This window comes from Cydia pomonella, chromosome 17 (genome assembly GCF_033807575.1).
Source record: "Cydia pomonella isolate Wapato2018A chromosome 17, ilCydPomo1, whole genome shotgun sequence".
Lineage (NCBI taxonomy): Eukaryota > Metazoa > Arthropoda > Insecta > Lepidoptera > Tortricidae > Cydia > Cydia pomonella.
In genome coordinates this window covers 10,054,135-10,074,365 of record NC_084719.1, presented here as the reverse complement: position 1 = coordinate 10,074,365, position 20,231 = coordinate 10,054,135, and the positions used below count along the sequence as shown (strand labels likewise).

Here is a 20,231-nt window from a genome sequence, read left to right as displayed (position 1 = left end):
TGTTTCACTCGGTAGCAACGTTTGTTTAACGCTCGTGGCTTGAAACCCTAGCTCGCATCGCTCAAGATTCCACTTTAGAGCCACTCGCTACGCTCGTAGTTCAATTTTGCAATGTTTCGCTTGCTCAGATATTAATATTAGCAACAACTTTGCCCCCTTGTATAACAAATAGCTATTGTTTGTAGTGATAATTTTTTTCCGTACTAAAACTGCAGATTAATTCACAAACCTGCAGTACTTAACAAAGCAGGAGCATTGTAGCAAAAGTCCAAAACTGCAGATTAATTCACAAACCTGCAGTACTTAACAAAGCAGGAGCATTGTAGCAAAAGTCCAAAACTGCAGATTAATTCACAAACCTGCAGTACTTAACAAAGCAGGAGCATTGTAGCAAAAGTCCATTTTTCGATATTAATTCTCACTTTCAGCTACTCAGCCATTGAAACGTCGGCCGCAGATAGCTCCGCGCCGTCATTGTCGTCTCAGTCCAACCGAAAGGTATTATTCTAATCCCTTGCCGAACACGAGCGATTCATACGCTCGGGGCATTCAAGTACAACTGCGCTCTTCGGTTATACATAGTTGTTACAGTTGTTGAGTCCATTTTATGTTGGTTGCTCGAGTATTCGACTAGTGTGTATTTCTGCAACCAATAGCAATACAAGGCAGCGGGAAGCGACAGACTTGCCGCCGCCGGCCTGTGAATGGGCTGACACTACCCAGATAATGAGCTCTCAGTGCATTCAAATAACTAGACAGTGGAGATGTATAACTGGGACTGCTGGGCTGTTTAGGCCAACTTTTATCTACTAGACAACGCCGTATGAATGCTCAAGTTTGGCTATAATGGCTTCGTAATGCAAATATAATAATAATAGTCATTACATATTACGTTACAATACAATTTGGCTTCGAATAACCCGACAGATTTTAAAAGTACCGGGTACCGGGGGGTTATCGTATTTAAAGATTAATACCTATGTCATACCAAGTTTTCAGAAATCGGTCTTGTTTTAGAGATAATGACAATTCTTGTAATAGTTTGTTTCTATAATAATTCGGTGAAAAACGCTATGTTGGCTGACGCTGCCTCTATGTGACTTGGTTTAGCCATACCTTCTGACAGATATTAAAGTTTTAAAGGAAACTCACAGAGTTTATCTGTAAATTAAAAAAAAAAACCTTATTCGTTTTAATGTTCTTTTTTTGCCTTAATGTTAAATAAATAATGTGTCGTGTGCAACACACACAGTCACACACACACACAATTTTTTTTTGCCGCATTTTACCAAATGTCATATGACATTTTTTGCTCTTTGTGACCTTAGGAATGCGTGGTTAAATCTGTCGGGTTACTCAAGCCCACGGTGTACATGTAGTTTAAATAAGTTTTTGGCAAAAATTTAATTTTTGTTACAAGCTTTTATCGCTGACTGTACTTTTTTTAGACAGGCGACTAATACTCATCGAGCTAATTCTAAAAACCCCAAACACAATTACGTTGCGTTATTTTATCACAGAGTTCCTATGGCCACCTTCTGTCTCCATCAACAGATCAGCTCGATGGTACCATAATATTGCATTGTCACCGACTTACATATGCATGCAAAATTTCAGCTCAATCGGAAACCGGAAAGTGGATCAAATTTAACTCGCAAGATTTGATTACAGACCGACAGACAACGGAACAGGTGAAACTAAATAAAAGCTCGTAAAAACGGCACGCACCCGATTGAGTCAGGTCATGTGTGATAAATCTCCCCAAGAAAACTTACAAATTGAGCAACCTTTCCTTCATTATATTGTGTATCTATATCTAGTATATGGAAGACGACCCGCCCTGTGTCAATGACACTTAAAGAACAGCAAATGGATGGAAACACTTCAGCTAAAGAATTGAAATACGTATTATACGTAGGCACATTCGAGTCTTAAGCATGTGTAGTAAACATTACATGTAGTGCAAATAGCACTTATACGCTATAGTCAATGTTAGGTTCAAAAACCGGAATCAGTATCAAAATTGTCATTTTGTCAACAATATTGGAAATGAGGTGGTTGAAACGCTCAAATAATGAACCTCAATATAGTGGCTCCTCGACATAGGACACGTATCATCTCGGTCTCCATGTGATATTTGATAGTAATTGATCGCTGCGGAGCATCTTCCGGTGTTCTTCGGTCTTATCACAAACTAGTCTATAAAGAATATTCTTTATCCTCAGTCAATAATGAATTATTTTCCTCAATGCAATTTCTTTAGTCAAAATAGCATAATAAATTAACTTACGCTATTTTACGCAGCTGAAGTGATTAGAGTCAGACCAAGTTAACTAAGCAAGCTGCATGGCATTTGCAGTGACAAAGTTTTATGTTATGATTTGAACATATGTCTATGATTTATAACGACACTCTCTCACTTTGTTCTGTTCAAGTTAGATCAGCGGCAGCACGCACAGCGTATCGAAATGAATATTATAGATGAGTTGGGATATTATATGGGAATATTATACGTGAAAAGTACGCAATTATAATTTGGTATACGAAATCTTATTTCAACCATTACAGTCGACGAATAGAAAAATATAATAAATTAATGATATTTTTTTGTCAAGCAAATACGTCTGCGATTCATGGGATGGTATCGCACTAAGAATTTTTATATTAAAGGAAAAATGTTAAAAAATCACTGCTTCGGGCAAGACTCGAAGTTGCGACCTTTCCGAACGTTAGTTAATATGTAGAATCGTTATTTAAATTTAAAATTATTATTAAATAACGGTTCTATATATTGTGAGCAGTTTAGTAATGAAAAACATACGTGTTCAGAAAGATTTATGGCTGAATAATGAATTTCGGCATTTTTGATCAGGCTGAATCATTATCACACATGTTGTCGTCAATATAATTAATAATATAATTTAAATGGACCAAAATATAATGACTATAATGAGGTTTATTAATGGAACTCAATAGCATATATGTTTAAAATAGTATCCCAAATTCTTAAGAGGTTGGTAATCTTAGATCAGAGTAGGAGAGATAACTAATTTCATGGGATTTTTATCCCACTTGTAAGCAATAACACTCACGGCGTAAATATAGGAGATAGGAAGAGACAGTGTACAGACTTTGAGAAACCGCGCCTGAAACTCCAAACATATTAATGAGTTGTATATTTATTTTGTTTCAAATGACATATTTGTTAAGTCATAAATTATAGATTAATATAATTATTTAAGGTTTAATTACATTCTTATGCTGCCCCCAATTTTATTCACACTTTGTATTAAAAAACCGGCCAAGTGCATGTCGGGCCATGCTCAGTTTAGGGTTCTGTTTACCCGTCCGTCAAAATAGAGTATTTGCAAAAACTCAAAAACGGCTTAACTTATTAGATTCGCTATAGCTTTTCTTGAAAGTCTTTATTAAGTTTTATTTTTATGATTTATTTTTGGACCCATGGTTCATAATTGAAAGGGAGAGACACATTTTTTTTCTTTCAGAGCGAATATTTCCTAAAATATTATGTTTATCAGGAAATGGTGTCTAAAGACCCATCGTTTTGAAAGACCTATCCAACGACACCCCACACTATAGGGTTGAAGCAACAAAAAACTCATCCCACTTTTCGTGTCAGGGACCCTGAAAAAAGATTATTTTTAGATTTTTAGATTTTTTTTCTAGTTTTTATTTTATAATTTTGTCGGCGTAACTGATTTATATATCCATGCCAAATTTAAGCTTTCTAGCGCTAACGATCACGGAACAAAGCCGCGACCGAACAGAAGGACAGACAAACAAACAGACATTGCGAAACCCTAAAAAAGAAAAGTATGAAAAAGGCTTGGTTAGAATTATAGTCTTCGTTTTTACTCGTGTATTGCTATCGAATAATATTTCTGCTTATCAGAATGACTGTTTGCATACTAGATAATAGGTGCTTATGGTAAAACAAACAATGAATTGCGGAATTCTGATTTGTACGATTGATACGTACGTATAAATTAGATGACTTTAAACGGAATACAGTAGTGCGTTCTCAAACACACGTGAGGTCAGTCGGTGAACGATGGCTATATATTTTCTGATAGGCGTGGCAACTGTAGCTTACTGTTTGTATCTTTACTTTACAAGAACTTTTAACTATTGGCGAAGCCGAAATGTAGCAGGGCCACCACCCGTGCCCTTCTTTGGGAACATAAAGGAATCTGTATTGCGACGAAAACATTTCGCGATAGTTTTAAAGGACATATACAACGCTTATCCTAATGAAAAAGTAGTCGGAGTATACAGAATGACAACGCCGGCCCTGCTGATTCGAGACTTAGATATTGTGAAACAAGTGATGATTAAGGATTTCGACAATTTCCCTGAACGAGGAGTAGAATTCGATAAAGATGGGCTAGGCGCTAATTTATTCCATGCCGACGAGGCATTATGGAGGGTTTTAAGAAACAAGTTCACACCCCTTTTCACTACAGGCAAATTAAAAAACATGCTTCATTTGATGATCGATAGAAGCGATGATTTTATCAAGTACGTAGAAAATATAACTCGGGCACAACCCGAACAAGAAGTGTTCCAGCTAGTGCAGAAATTTACAATAGCAAACATATCAGCTTGTGCTTTCGGTCTGGACTTAGACATGACGAAAGAAGGTGATGTTCAAAGAAAAATGAGGAAAATTGATAAGCAAATATTTACTCTTAATTACGCGTTTGAATTAGATATGATGTATCCTGGAATAATCAGTAAGATTGGTACTTCTCTTTTCCCCGCCAATATAAAAAGATTTTTCCATGATTTAGTCAAACAAGTGGTTAATGTAAGAAAGGGAGAACCGACAGATAGAAAAGATTTCATGGATTTAATTCTGGAATTAAAGCGAGAAAAACAAGTGCACGGAGCCCAAAGAACAAAGGATGAAGAAAAGAAATCTTTGGAATTAACGGAAGGGATAATAGCGGCACAGGCTTTTGTATTTTACGCTGCAGGCTATGAAAGCAGCGCCACGACTATGGGGTTCATGCTCATGCAGCTCGCGCAAAATCCGGAAATTCAAAACAAACTAGCGGCAGAAATTAAAGAAGTGCTGAGGAGACATGACGATAAAGTAACATACGAGGCGCTGCAAGATATGACTTATCTAGATAGAGTTTTCGATGAAACTCTCCGAATGTACCCCGTAGTCGACCTTATCCTAAGGAAGGTTGTCACAGACTACAAGATTCCTGGAAGCAACGCGATGCTTAAAAAAGGACAAACTGTACTTATTTCCATCAGCGGAATACATTATGATGAAGAACATTGGCCTAACCCTTTGAGATTCGATCCCGACAGGTTCAGTCCTGAAAACACAGCAAACAAGCACCCTGCAGCATACATACCGTTTGGCATCGGGCCTCGGAACTGCATAGGCTTGCGGTTTGCAAAGGTGCAAAGCCGCGTGTGCATGGTGCAGCTGCTGCGGCGGTTCCGGCTGCTGTCCACCGACCACACGCGCAGGGACTTTCACTACGACCCTCGCCGTATTGTGCTCACCCCCGCCGGGGGGTTCAAAATAAAGCTTTTGCCTAGGGAGTAACTGAGTTCTCTTGGAAATTTCTCATAACGAGAAATCATATTTTATGACGTAAGTTCACTCAAGTAACTGTATGTCAAGAGACTGTAAGTCTTATAATACCTAACCCAAACCCTTATCCTAACATATATTAATATTTGCTCTTTATTTATAACCCCCTTTTAAAATCATCTAGTTTTTCGTTTTTATCTATTTAATATTTTTAAAATTAGGAATAAGTATCTTTATTTTCCTTGTCCAAAATGTAGATACAGTTGTTGTACCTTAAAGTTAATTCTGTGTATCGATATGTTCCGTGTTTATTAACTGAAACCATGTAAATATAGTTTCAATTTCTAGAATCTATTTATTTCCTTCACCTAAAGGCTAGTGGAAAATATCAAATTATACTCCGTACTAAGTTCCAAAAACTCATTAATACGAGCCAAGATTGTAACTTGCTAGGTACCTGCGGAATGGAAGTCTGAAATTAAATATGATCATACTTTTAGACCGTACAAATCTGAACCTCACTCAAATCTCCCGTCGACATTGTCAAAGGTGAATCTTGTAAGCAGAAAAGTTTCCATTTTATTCGTCATAACGTCTCAGCATTTGCATCGCGTGGATTTCCCGAGAGCTCGGCCGGTATCGATCCAGCGGGTTTATTCACCCCACGAGTTTCTACCACTTACGCTGAATTATATACAGAACGTCCCAACCGATGTTTATTGCGGTGTCTCTGAATTCCAACTATACTGGAATAACATTCAAATTCAATTAATTTTATAACATACGACGTATACCTATAAATTACATACATAGGTACGTGCCGTAAACCGTTTATGGACGTTGTAATATATAAACTAGTTTTAGTCCCAAATCTTGGCTACCTTATAGTATGTACAAAATCACTGGACTACCGCTTTACCAACCGCCTGAGACAAGTGGTAGACCTGTAATTTAAATTTATCCTTATATCGTTTACCTAAAGAGGAAGGATCTCGTAAAGAGATACCGAAGAAAAAGAAACACAATTCAACGTATCACATCTGTCATAATTACATATTTATTATAAGCCTGTGTTTCCACCTGAGATGTGCGAGGGTGCGTTTATTAAAGCAAGGGAGGTGTTTATTAATAAGAACCAATCACTTCATTTACAGCGTGTAGTGAACTAGTGATTCTATTGTTTCATAACAAACACATCTATCTATTATATCTATATTTAAGAATCATGCAAATTTGTTAAATATCACCCAGATATGTTTACTAGAATCGGAGATGTTCCTTAGCGTTTTGAATCTCGTTCCAAAAGCAATTTAATACAAATATTATCTAAATTAGCGATACATAAAAATGGACCTTATCCCACGTCAATAAGGATTTTTAATAAATGACCGAATCACATAATAACCGAACCTGACTATAACTAATTTACATATACGTATTTTAAAACAATTTCTTGTGGTAAAAACCTATTATACCGTCGCGGAATATCTACAGAATGATGAGCCAAGATATTGAAAATGGTCATAGGTATTGTCAGATTATCACCTCTCTAAATAACATTGTATTATATGCTATAGCTAACCTAATCATTATCTAAGAAATATTTGGCGTTGAAACTCTAGGTCCATGGGGTCCCAGTGCGCACACGTTTTTTAGAGAAATCGCGAAACGTCTGGTTGACGTAACTGATGACCGATGAGTTGGCGGCTTCCTCGCACAACCTATCAGTATTGCGATACAACGAGGAAATGCCGCCAGCATCCTTGGTACAATGCCTCAAGGGTAAGTAGTAAGCTAGTTACAGTAATCCTCTGTCCATTATGTATATTGTTATTGTAAATAAAGAATTTTTCGGAGAAATATCTAAATTACATGTTAGTCATATTAAATGTTATTACTTGGCTCCTAAATGTATTGCAATACTCTTATGGGGTTGTGTTGAGACATGTAATGATTTATATGTATATGAGACCTTTTGTACACACACAAAGCAAGAAATAAATGAAATGAAATGACATCACTCGTTCTTCACACATGTGGAAACGGAGTCTAAAAGCTTATAAAACAGATAAATCACTAAATACACTTCAATTAAACAAAATAGCCTAAGTAGATATATTATTTCATACTTTGATGAGTGCGAATGAGACACATGACAACTTATGGATTTTTGATTAAGTTATGAAACCGTTTGAATCTAATAAAATTGAGGTACCTACGCAGCAGTATTCAGGGTATGCAAAATAGTTGAAGAGAAATGTCTCGTCTACAATGGTGGGTACATATTTTTTAGCAAATTCGTTCACGTCTTTCCTGTAGACATCGCAAAGTTAATTCGCAGTAGTTAAGACTCAAAGAAGAAAAACGGGATATCTATGTACCAGAGTCGTTAACTTTGATTGTATTGTCCACAGAAGTGACATTTTCTAGAATGTGTTTGAGCCCTTATTATGTTTGAGGTTATTATTATAACAGCCAACTAAACGGAAAAGACCAACGCAAAAAAGTCCTATTCATTTAATTATAATCACAAACGTGTAATTTTCCTACGTGACATGTGCAATATACCCAACAATAATTTAAATAATTACTAGCTATATAATCATTCTGTAATAATTTTAAACGAAGGTTAAATATAGTTTACATTGGCGATAAGTGACACGTAAGACGTACTGTACTGTTCCTCTCGCTCATCTCATCGCGTGAGTCGATTTGCGCGCGACATAAGACGAAATCGGGAATAGACACATCGGGAAATACAAACTTAGTCCTCATTGTCCGCTCTGGAGATTAAAAATATTTAGACACAATTTGTTGTATATCAAAAATATCAAGCAATAGTTAATAATATTCATCAAATAAAGAAAAAATATTTTCTATAATGTCAATATCCAGAAAGGAAAATGAGGACTACGTTTGTATGGAAAAACGGCCGTCCCCTTTCCTCTTAAACTACTATGTACGTAACTACATATTTAGTAAAGTAACACGTTTTTATTACGAATTCGTATCAGTATTTTTATAATTGTAAGTAAACATCTAGTCATAATCCTAGCTGTAATCCTAGATAATAATATTATCCTCACAATTATTATTATTTATTAACTGTTATCACAGAACGTAAGGTGTTAAGGAAGATTCTGGGACCTGTCAAAAGAGATGATGGCAGTTGGAGGATTCGAAAGAATGCCGAAATAGAAGAACTAATAGCCGAGCCGAATATAATAGGTGAAACCAAAGCACATCGTCTCCGCTGGCTTGGCCATCTCGAAAGGATGGGTGACGATCGGGCAGTCAAGGGGGCTTAGTTAGGTCGACCAACTGGACGCGGTCCTGTTGGTCATCCTAAATATCGTTGGGCGGATAGAGTTGAGGCAGACCTCCGTGAGCTCGGCGTCAGCGAAAGCTGGCGTGAGTTCGCTCTGGACCGAGAAAAGTGGCGTGCTCTTGTGTTGGAGGCCAAGACTCATTTTGGGTCATCGCGCCAGCCAAGTAAGTAAGTTATCACTTGTCAGTTATTAACGTTTCTGTTTGTGTTACTGGTTGATTTATCTTGAACATGCATCTGACGCACCAAAATGCAATTGAAAATGTTCAGTCAAGGTATTAGATATCGATACGGTCAAAGTGACAAAAATATCTACACATTACTTTATAGGCTAAGGCTATAATACTATTATAAGGTCGTGTATATATATCTACATATATTTGGCAATTTGTTCGTATCGATATTTAATACCTTGACTATATCTGCTTAAATAGCCTCTTTAATAAATGTCGATTTCAGATCGCGGCATAATTACGAGTATCCTTGCGGCTCCATTGCGGGAATTCATCTCCTTCGAGTACCAACGCGATGCCACTAATTAGAACAAGCTGAAATACCACATTCGGTAACAAGAATATAGCCGCGTTATATAGGCCAATTCAAACGTATAGGTACACTGACATCAGAATGATATTTGAATCATGTTATTTTACTTATCTAGTTATCTTGCGTCTCGCCCGTGCCGTGCCAATAAATGCGCGTACAAGTACGAGCGAAATGCATGATAACTGAATAACAATTGGTCTGATAGAGAGAACTAGCATTGCAAGGACAATAGGGTTGTTTCCATCTACAAATCTCAGGGCAGAATTGTATCCCAATAAATTCTTTTGGATTATAAGAACATGTTAAACTACTTTTAGGGGACCTGTAATGACCATATTTTTGTAAATATTGAATTTAAAATATCTTTTGGCACACGTCACGTGACCAAACTCGAAACTTCATTGAAGATTCTGATCACAACTCTCGGATTGACACTGTTGACAGTTAGGCGATAAACAACAAATGACAAATGTCAGTTGACAGTTCGTATCTTCTACGTGTGTATGAAGTTATGTGTCAAACCGTAAACTGTGACGTCACACAATTTTCAAAGAGCGTTTTGGGCGCGAAAGCGTCTGTCAAAATATATTTTGTTAATTTAACATATTTAAAGCCGTATTTAGTATAAAAGTTGAATTTTAGGGCAACTTTTAGTTAATATAGAACGTAATACAAGCGTTTCGAAAAATTGGAAACAACCCTATTAGAGGGCATCCTTCAATTCTGTTGTTTTTAAACTTGCCTATTTAAAAAAAAACCCGGCCAAGTGCATGTCAGGCCACGCATAATGGAGGGTACACCTTCATACGGTATATAAATTATGAAAAAGCTAATAAAAGTAAAAAAGGCGTAACTTACGTCCTTTAAATAATAAGAAAAGTTTTTTGATTAATGAATCGATCGATAATTCTTTAAAAAAAATTCGTGGAAAGAATTGATTAAGCTATATTTTGTTAATTTATGTTTCATAAAAAAAGTTACGTTGTTACGATTATTGTTTTATCTATTTTTTTAATTTGTCGAATCAAAACAATAAAAAGATTATTGTAAAACTAATAATAGTAATAATTACAGTTAAAATAGTGTTAATGCTACAGGAATTAAAGCGATTTCAAGGTAGGCGGTTGTGAAATCTGAGATAAATTAGGTAAGAATATGAAATTGCCGTCTTCTGTAAACGATTATTATAATTATAGGTAATTGATAAATTTCCTCACAGTAGTCGTAAGAAGCACATGTAATGAATCGACCGAAAGTGCAATAGCTGGTCTCGCGGATATAGCCCGGGGCGATGTATGTAGTACGAGCAACCCTTAATAAATGGCAAGTTGGCTGCACGGGTGGGTACCGCGATCGGTCGCGCGCGATCGATCGCCTCGGTCAACGATTCGCTAGGTGGTGGCGCGAATTGACCCTTCCTTACCAGTAAATAGTAGCTCCGAACACATCTTTAAGTACGTAATTACTTAAATGATGTGACTACCATTTCGGTCAAATATAACACGCGGCTCGAGCTCGGCATTGGTAAATCTTAATAGGTGGCAAGTAAGCTGCACGAGTCGGTAGCCGGGTATCACACACGTGTTTTTTATGAAACCCGCTTCCAACTCGTCTCATGAACCCACACTTGTATTTTAATGCCTTTTATTTCAATAACTGTACAAATACTAAATTAAATTAATAACAAGCTGAAATCTAAAATGGGCCCTGGAGGTATTGTTCTCGTACCAAGGATGCTGGCGGCATTTCCTCGTTGTAACGCAATGATGATACGTCAACCAGATCCTTCGCGATTTGTGTAAAAAAATTGTACGTGCTGGGATCCCATGGATCTAGAGTTTCAACGCCAAATAGTACAAAACGGTACTCGCTAGCGAGGCTCCTATATTTATTACGTTTAAAAATTTCAGCACTTTCCACCGCTCCGCCCGTTTTTACATTAGTCAGTTGGAGGTTGGATGGTGCCAGTGTGTCTACGCAGGTAGCATCCCACACTAACATCCGTCCCAAGCTCCAAGGAACTAAGGACACCCCATCAGGCCTCTTGCCATCATCCCTGATAATGCCAGTTGGCTCAAGAAGAGCAGGCACAATGATGGTGGCAAGAGACCGGGCGGGTCGGGCGTACACACCGAAACCCTGAGTCACAAATGAGTCGTCAGTCTAAGGGAGGTCGGATCCAAGAAAGTACCAGTATCAGTCGAAGAATGGGCATGTATAGCCAAGTAACCAGCTTCCCGGGCTCTGACCGTCCAAAGCCTCGCGCGATCTGGACCTGTACAGTTGTTAAGAAGAGTAAGTTAAATCACAGTAAAAATGCCTTTCATTATGTAGCATTTACATGAACTAACCAACCATTAAGAACTCGTAAGATTGATGAAATTCCCGATAGCTATACAGCGTTGTACTTACTCTCAATCAATATCTGTGGGCAATGTACATGAAGTAAACTATCTAAACTAAACGTAATCTAAATAAACCTAGGTATACCGAATGAGCTTGGGCATGCTGAAACGATACTTCAAGAAATGGCGCCTGGTCCCAAACGCTAGTAAAACAGAAGTAACAACATTCCATCTCTGCAATAAAATAGCCAAGTACCAACCTAATATAACTTTCTCGGGTAAAACTATACAGTACAACCCGACGCCAAAGTATTTGGGCGTGACCCTCGACCGCAGCCTTACGTATGCGCCACATATCGAAAAGCTGGGTAAGAAACTACAAACCCGAAATAATATCTTGCACAAGCTATCGGGTACTACCTGGGGAGCAAATGCTGATGTCCTTCGAACCACCTGCCTCAGCTTGGTCTATTCCACAGCAGAGTACTGCGCGCCGGTGTGGCTTAACAGTGCGCATGTGCATCGGGTGGATGTGCAATTGAGACAAGCTATGAGATGCATAACAGGAACCATCAAGAGCACCCCCGTAGAGTGGCTACCTGTGCTGAGCCATATAGCTCCTCCGCACTTAAGAAGACAACATGCTCTGACCCGGGAAGCTCAGAAGATTCTGGCCAAACCAAATCTACCCGCCTACAATGAGTTCAAGAGACCTCCACCCAACCGGCTGAAATCACGTCAACCGCCACATAAAACTGCCTCAATACTTTTAAACATCCCCTTCAACATTAATGAGAGATGGACCCAAGAATGGAATGAGAACTTGCCTACCAACCTAGGGACAAACATCAACCCTACAGAAAAACCTACAGGTTTCTCACTACCCAGACGAAGTTGGTGCCAGTTAAATCGATTACGAACCGGTTGGGGTGGATGTCGAGAGTTCCTACACAGATGTGGCTGGAGAGAGTCGCCAGCATGCGATTGTGGAGCTGCAGTGCAGAGCATGGACCATATTATCCGCGAATGCCCACTCACCAAATACCAGGGCAACCCGGCAGTGGACTTGTTCACCCTGGACAACAATGTCACCCAATGGATCCAGCAATTGGGCGTACTGCTGTAATAAATATACCTACCTATATTTCATACATATGAATGAACGATTGTATTTTTTTTTTGCCATACGAATAAATAAAACCGAATGAGCTCTACAATGAAAGATTAATAACAGTAAAATCACCGACAAAAACACAACAAGTGAAGCAGAATACGATTTAAAAAATATATTAATATTGCATATATATTAGTCTTTAAGGTATGTATCTCTGGGCTTTGCTGGGGCTTGCCTGAAAATAAACGATATTCGATTTGATTTAAAAATGTTCAGCAGCGCCCTCTCGTGATTTACATTTACATGTAAATAACTCCTCGGTATACAAAATAATTTAGACAAATTTGTTTAATGGGAACATTAATTACTGTGCACAACCAAACGCACAAACGGACAACCTCTTTCCTAAATGCATATACTTACTGCATAATTTCTGTTCCATCGTTACCTAAATATGTAGATAAAGTTCAAAATATCCCGCTTTTTTGTAAACGAAGACGTGCGCGCCGGTCAAAAAAAATCGGGCGGCGGCGCGCCACGAAAAAATCCACGGCGGCGGCATTTTAAGATGTATAATGAAAAACCACGCTTAAACGAAAGAACTTTATTAAGTGAACTGAAAAGATGACTCAATCACTTTTCTTGACAGAAATATTTTGTTTGCAACTTTTATAGTTGTCGTGCACAGAAATTATTTTGTTCACCCTAAATGGACTCAGCCGGGACCTTTTGGCTGTTAAAAGCAATCCAGCAACCGAAAACACTCTTTCGCTCGGATTGCTAGTGCATAACAGAGCCTGTGCTAATGACGATAAACGCTGGTAGGCAGATTGTCTGGTTTGTCAGTAGGACAAGATGTCCCCGTCTTCAAGTTCCGCAGGATCAGGAGTAGCTAGGTATTTCCAAGCTTCCTGGTCAACAGCATCATCGAAGCCGGAACCATGAGAACTGTGTTGCATGCTGTATTTGCGCGAGAGTTGGGAAAGTATTGAAACTTTACTTGTACTCGCTTCTTCCTTTTGACCCTGGTGTAATAATGGTTGATTATGTTCGTACTAAGGGATTAATTCTTTGGCATATTCTGCCAAGAAACCAGCTGGAGTTAATTCGTTAGCAGTCAGATAGAGGTCAACTTTTGTTTTTGAGGTAAAATTTATTGCTACCGAAAGTCTATTTAACTTATTTTTTTCAATATCCGCTTTTGATGTCATGTTCGCTGTAACCAGTAACTAACAGGTACAAACAACTCAATACTACATTTATTATTATTGGGGTTTTTGGGGCCTTTGAGTGCCACGTCGACCAGGCAGTGATCTATTGTGACAGCCCTTTAAAGTTCCTTACTGATGCCCGTTGAATCCAGGAAATTCCAGATTCTGTGGGCCGTAATGTTCTGTACCTATAATGGGCGGCACGTATTGCAACCCACAATACGTGCCGCCCTAAGTGTGTACTTCTTTTTGACATTAGTGGTCCACAGGAGCAGAGAATGTGCATTGCAGTCTCCTCTGACTCATGGCAGAACCTGCATGTCGCGTCTTGTTTCTTTCCAATTTGAAACATGTGTTTGTTCAACTTACAGTGTTCAGTCAAAATTCTGGTCACCGCGCAGGCTTTGTGTCTTTTGAGCCCTAGAAGCTCCCTAGCAGTTTTGCTGTCAAAACCCTTTGATTAGAGCTTTCGAGTGTTCTTGTCCTTTTACGAACTTCCACCAATCGTTTGCCCTTACTTTTTCTAAATTGCTGAGCAGAGAACATGCATCCCGTTTTGTGATTCCACAGAACGGTTCTGGGCCGACCACGGGTGTGTCTGCGCCCTTTCTAGCAAGTTCGTCCGCTTCTTCGTTTCCGTTAATGTCGGAGTGCCCTGGTACCCATCTAAGTATGACTTTGTTGGAGTTAGCCAGTGCATTGAGGTTTGTTTTACAGTTGTGGACTAGTTTTGAGTTTGACTCAAGGGATTCTAGTGCCAGCAGAGCAGCCTACATACACAGATTCATTAAAATAAATCATACAACGAATTAAAAAAACGGAACGCTAAAGCTACTCGGAGGCAGGCGTACGAACGGCGAGCTTCTGAGCTTGGACGCGAGTTTTCCGGCGCTCGCTGTGCTCCGCTGTGTCCATTGATTTTAAACTTGTACTCTCTTGCGGGTTTTGTCTCGGCGCGAATTTTAAACTACCGGCGGCGGCGGCGGCGCGCTGACTCCTTATGGCGGCGGCGCGCCGCGGCGGCGCGCACGTCTAAAACGAAGATAAATATAGACTGACAACTTATCCTGCTATAAAAACTCTGAGGCCTGCTGATAAGCTATAGAGTCTGGCTACTGAAATATTACACACATTTTTGGCGGGAAATTCATAAAATCTTGGGCTGTTCACACTTTGTGTAATAGGAATTATAGTTTTGATACTAGAAAATATTTTTGATTTTCTGTGCACACGTAAGGTAATGGAATAAGGAAATGAGTTAAATATACGTTGACGTGCACTATGTAAAGTACAAAGACATATGTGTATAGACATGTTTCGCCAAGATACTTTTATATCAAATTACTACTGACCAGATACTCCACAGATTTCTTCTAAATATTGGTTTTCAGTAACTCGTTACGTCCCAATGTTTTGATTTTATTGATATTTTCCAGAACTTCTAGTTTATCTGTTTCTTTACACACTTGTCCTGTTCATGAGATTCAGGTATTAAGAAATTCACGTACTTAATCAAAGTTATAGGCAAATGTTAGAACTCGTACTTAAAGTATCAAAATATCAATAGAGCACCAACCTACTAAATTGTTTACGACTTGTAAACATTGCAGTTTTTCGTTATACAACGCTTCACGTCGACTTCGCACGTTGTCGTAATTATTACTAGGTTAAATAATAGTTTGCGGACCTCACTCGGGATAGTCATTATTAATATGATTTAAAATAAACTGAAATAAACCCCTTATAAACCGCGAACAATTGAAATGAATGACATAATTGACAACAGACGTTTAGTTTTTTTTTAAATCATAGACAATTGGTGATAGGGACCGTGCGCTTTGGAGGGTCTGCCATCTTGTGGCCTGAATCGGAACCATAAACATGTACATTCACACGTCACGTATTTTCTTGTGCATAGTAGGTGCTGCCATCTTGTGGGCTACATCGGAACAATAAACATCACATTTACGCCTCGCGCCAAAAATCTGACGGCTCCTGTGCTGCCTCCTATAGTTCATGCACGCTCCCTATACAACAAGGAAATATCTATCAACAATATTTGGTTAGCCAGACTCTAGTAATTAATCAGTAAGAAGGGTTACATACATGTCTTCAACCAAAAACGTCACTTTTGACACTGACAGATCCGAGCAATATCTATCCAGATCGAATTCATACCCTATAATTGAAATTATAATACGCCTGGTAGTGGATGTAGCATCCGACATCCTATATCGGATCGGGCAATGTGAAAGCGCTTTAAGGCCTTGCTGGACATATCACAAGATTGAAGACACAAAAGTACTTTCTACAAACAACCGCACTGGATCCAGATGGTATGTGGTACCTTATAGAATGAAGTACTGTTTCCTTAAGAGGGTACTATACCACGTGATCGTCCATACAAAAAGCGAAAATGATTTTCCACTTCTAAATATTTTACATTTTCCATATTTTTTAGTATGTTTTGTCTTCTTCTGTTTTGAAGATGTTTTGTACATAATGAAAAACTAGGTTAATAGGTTTTCTTTTTGTTTCAATATTTGCAAAACATTTTTTTTTTTTCAAAAAGCGAAACCTATTAACCTAGAATTTATTATGCTGAAGCGATCGACATCAAAATCAAAGTGATTTCTTAAGATTTAAGTTAGTAGAAACCGTTTTCTACCGAAAAATAATTTCATAGAAAAATTACCATTATTTCGTTACATTCGAAAAGTTAAAAGCTTAGGTTGACAAGTGGCATATCAATACCTAAAACGCATAACAAGTTTAGACTTTAAGAGGGAAATGCAAAACAACAATTAGAATTTCACCAAATAAATAAATATTTATTTGGTGTAATAATGTCCAATGACATTATTACACAAATTGACTAAGTCCCACAGTAAGCTCAATAAGGCTTGTGTTGAGGGTACTTAGACAACGATATATATAATATATAAATATTTATAAATACTTAAATACATAGAAAACACCCATGACTCAGGAACAAATATCCATGCTCATCACACGAATAAATGCCCTTACCAGGATTTGAACCCGGGACCATCGGCTTCATAGGCAGGGTCACTACCCACGAGGCCAGACCGGTCGTCAAAACCAACCAAGGATAAGTAAAATGCACCGGTTGTTAGTTTTGTAATCTGATTAAAACCTACATAGGTTGGAACGTTTTTCGTACAAAAATATGAGATCTATTAATTATAGAATTAAGTGGATGTCCAAAGTGACTAAAGCCGACTCGAGTATACAAAAGAGAAAAATAAAATAAAAGCGTGTCGACGATCCCTCAGCGGATCCCTCTCTGGCAATCTCGATTATACACTATTTTCGTCGTTGCTTTGTTTTAAGGCGTCGAGAGACGCTCCGAGGTGCTATTGTGGCTTTCCGAGTGAATCCCGCTCAACCTACTAGCTAATGCACCCACTACACTTGGTCTATTTATGTACCGCCTACAGTTCTCTTCCCATGAGATCTTGTACGAATTTATTTCTGTTCTGAGAACACTTTTCTTAATAAGAGCGCTTCGATTGTTAGGGCTTAATATTTATGCCATTTATGGTAGTACAAGTAAAGAAACGTTGAAACGTGATGACAGTAACCTAAAGCGGTATCCTACTTTGTAAATGTCACACTGATATGCGTTGCCGACTCTTTGAAAATGTATATGGATTTTGTATGACAACTCTACTTTGAAAACTCATGTTTGGTAAGCCAAGTAAATCTAACGGTTTGTCAAAATAGAGATAGCGCAACCAACCATATTATTAGGTGGACTAAAATATCAATGCTATTAATATTGAAGAGCACCGTCTAGCATGACTTATTCGTAGGGTTTCTACCGGGTATGAAGGAAGTATCTAATCAAATCGCAGAAAATACACAACACAAGCACTACTTATTAGGGAACTGTGCGCTTGTTTTGTTCGGTAGACGCTCAATGCTGGTGAAGAAGCAGTTACATAAGGATTGAGATTGACTATAATGATGAATGAATCAAGTAATTTATGGCTTTCAAACAACGCAATAGAACCAGCCAACGGGACAGCTTAAAATGTAAATGAACCATTGAATATGTAAGTATACCACTTTAAACTCTCGAGTTTTGTCCGCATATTTCGTGATTACAACGGGTCTAATGCAATTTATAACTTCATTATTTTACCTTATCCGACTTTCTACTGGGTTGCACCAGTTGTGGTCAGGTCACCTTGGTCATGGATGACCCAGCAATATGTCAATGCAGATATGGATAAAGAAAACTGAACTACCCAAAAATAGTTTAATCGGATAAGGAAACAATAATGAAATTATATCGCGTTAGAGCCCTTGTAATGACCTCGGTGTAGCTACATCCCTTTAAGTACTCTTCCCCTATTCCCAGTATCCCTCTATCTCTCCACCTTTTCTTACAACTTCCATTAGTAAACGGAATTCTAATAGCGTGACTGATATAGTTATTGGCCACTACATAGTAATTAGCCACTTTAAAGAGATAAGATTTTTAATGGCTTGTTTCTTTCTGATTTGTTAGGAGTGGCCAATTACTATGTAGTGGCCAATAACTAAAGTAGTCACCCTAAGTATACATTTTTAAACTACTTAATTTAGTTTTAATTATCTGGATTTTTATGTTATCTGAATACAGACTTGAATGATAGGTTATACGCGATCATAAAACATTTCTAAACGGATACTTGTATTTCCTCTTAAAAGTACCTTTAAGCATCTATTAAGAGATTTTTAATTCTTTTTATTCAGATATTTTACAAATTAAACTAAAATTTGGGCAAAAAATAAATAAAAAAAACTAACAGAATTAAATTAAGCTATAAATTATGTTTGGTGTGATGAAACTTCTTTGAACTAACATTTGAAACCTAATAGTTGGTTTAAAAAATGTATTACTCGACTAAAATAAGGAGGCTCCGTTTCCATGCATATTATAAGCACAATTAGTTTTAACTCTGTCGGATAGTATAATGAAAAAGCACGAGTGTTATAATATACTGAAAAAGCATGCGTGCTTAATATCTAGGATTAGGAGCAAAAAATTGGTGGAATAAAAACGTCGTTTTGAGCAAGTGTGTTGAAAAGAAAATTAATAATAGCAACACAAATCGATCAATCGTAACCCCTCGTATTTATATTAATACCCGAGCAAGCGAAAGATTTCAAAATTGAAACACGAGCGTACTGAGCATAGCGAGTGGTTCGAAAAGTGGAATCTTGAGCGTTGTTAAAATTCGCATCAAATTACCTTGCCACAGTTGTGGATAAAATGCCAATTTCTCACCTGGGTTTAAAAGATAAAGCTGCCTTTACGAGCGGTGTGGAAAAATTATTTGAATTCGAGTTCACGAAACGCCTCTCAAGATTACGCTTACCTACAGAGCGGAAAACATATCAGTTGAGATAGAAATTAAAATCTGTCAAAATTTCTCTAATATTTAAAGGATCCCTTAAGGGATTAAGTACTTTTGTTTGTCTGAGCATCGCTCGGTCACCGATATTGTGCATTGAAATGAAAAGTGCAGCGGTACTAGACGCGGCGGCGGCCCTACAGCTCACAGCACCTGTTCTACGAAACCGAATGACCTAGTTCTGGCGTGCCGCATCGCAACAACTGTGTCGCCGCAAAAAGCGGCAGTGCACGGAATGTTCCAGTAATTATACCCAGATAAGCCAACAAAGGAGCGAAGGTTATAGAAATTATAACGGCCTCTTAGCCTAATAGTCGGTATTGACTCTGCCTACGAATTAAGAGTCCCGGGTGCGAATCCTGGTAAGGGCATTTATTTATGTGTTTATCATAGATATTATACAACAAGCATTAGTGGCAAAAGGATGCCCCCAAGGAGGAGTCCTATCACCACTACTATGGAACCTGGTGGTGAATGACCTGATCACCACACTAAACAACAATCACTATTACACAATCGGCTATGCTGACGATATAGTGATACTGACGAGCGGCAATCATTCAGGTACGGTATGCGATGTTACCCGCTCTGCACTAGCCATCGTGGAGCGCTGGTGTATTAACAACGAACTCTTAGTCAATCCCAACAAAACTGAGCTGGTTATGTTCACCAACAAACGCAACTTG

General features: G+C 38.2%; 2 protein-coding genes across 30 annotated transcripts in view; one reads left to right on the top strand and one right to left on the bottom strand.

The window, feature by feature from the left end:
- LOC133526787 (sodium channel protein para) overlaps nucleotides 1-20,231 on the bottom strand; it is a 108,160-nt gene that overhangs the window by 57,708 nt on the left and 30,221 nt on the right. The gene's annotated exons all lie outside the window — the stretch shown is intronic.
- LOC133526794 (cytochrome P450 6B5-like) lies at nucleotides 4,025-5,925 on the top strand. Its single transcript, XM_061863574.1, has one exon. The coding sequence runs from the start codon at nucleotides 4,073-4,075 to the stop codon at nucleotides 5,585-5,587; it is 1,515 nt and encodes a 504-aa protein (XP_061719558.1). The 5' UTR covers nucleotides 4,025-4,072; the 3' UTR covers nucleotides 5,588-5,925.

Coding starts and splice junctions, on each gene's coding strand:
- LOC133526794 (XM_061863574.1), top strand. CDS start 4,073: ATGGCTATATATTTTCTGATAGGCGTGGCAACTGTAGCTTACTGTTTG.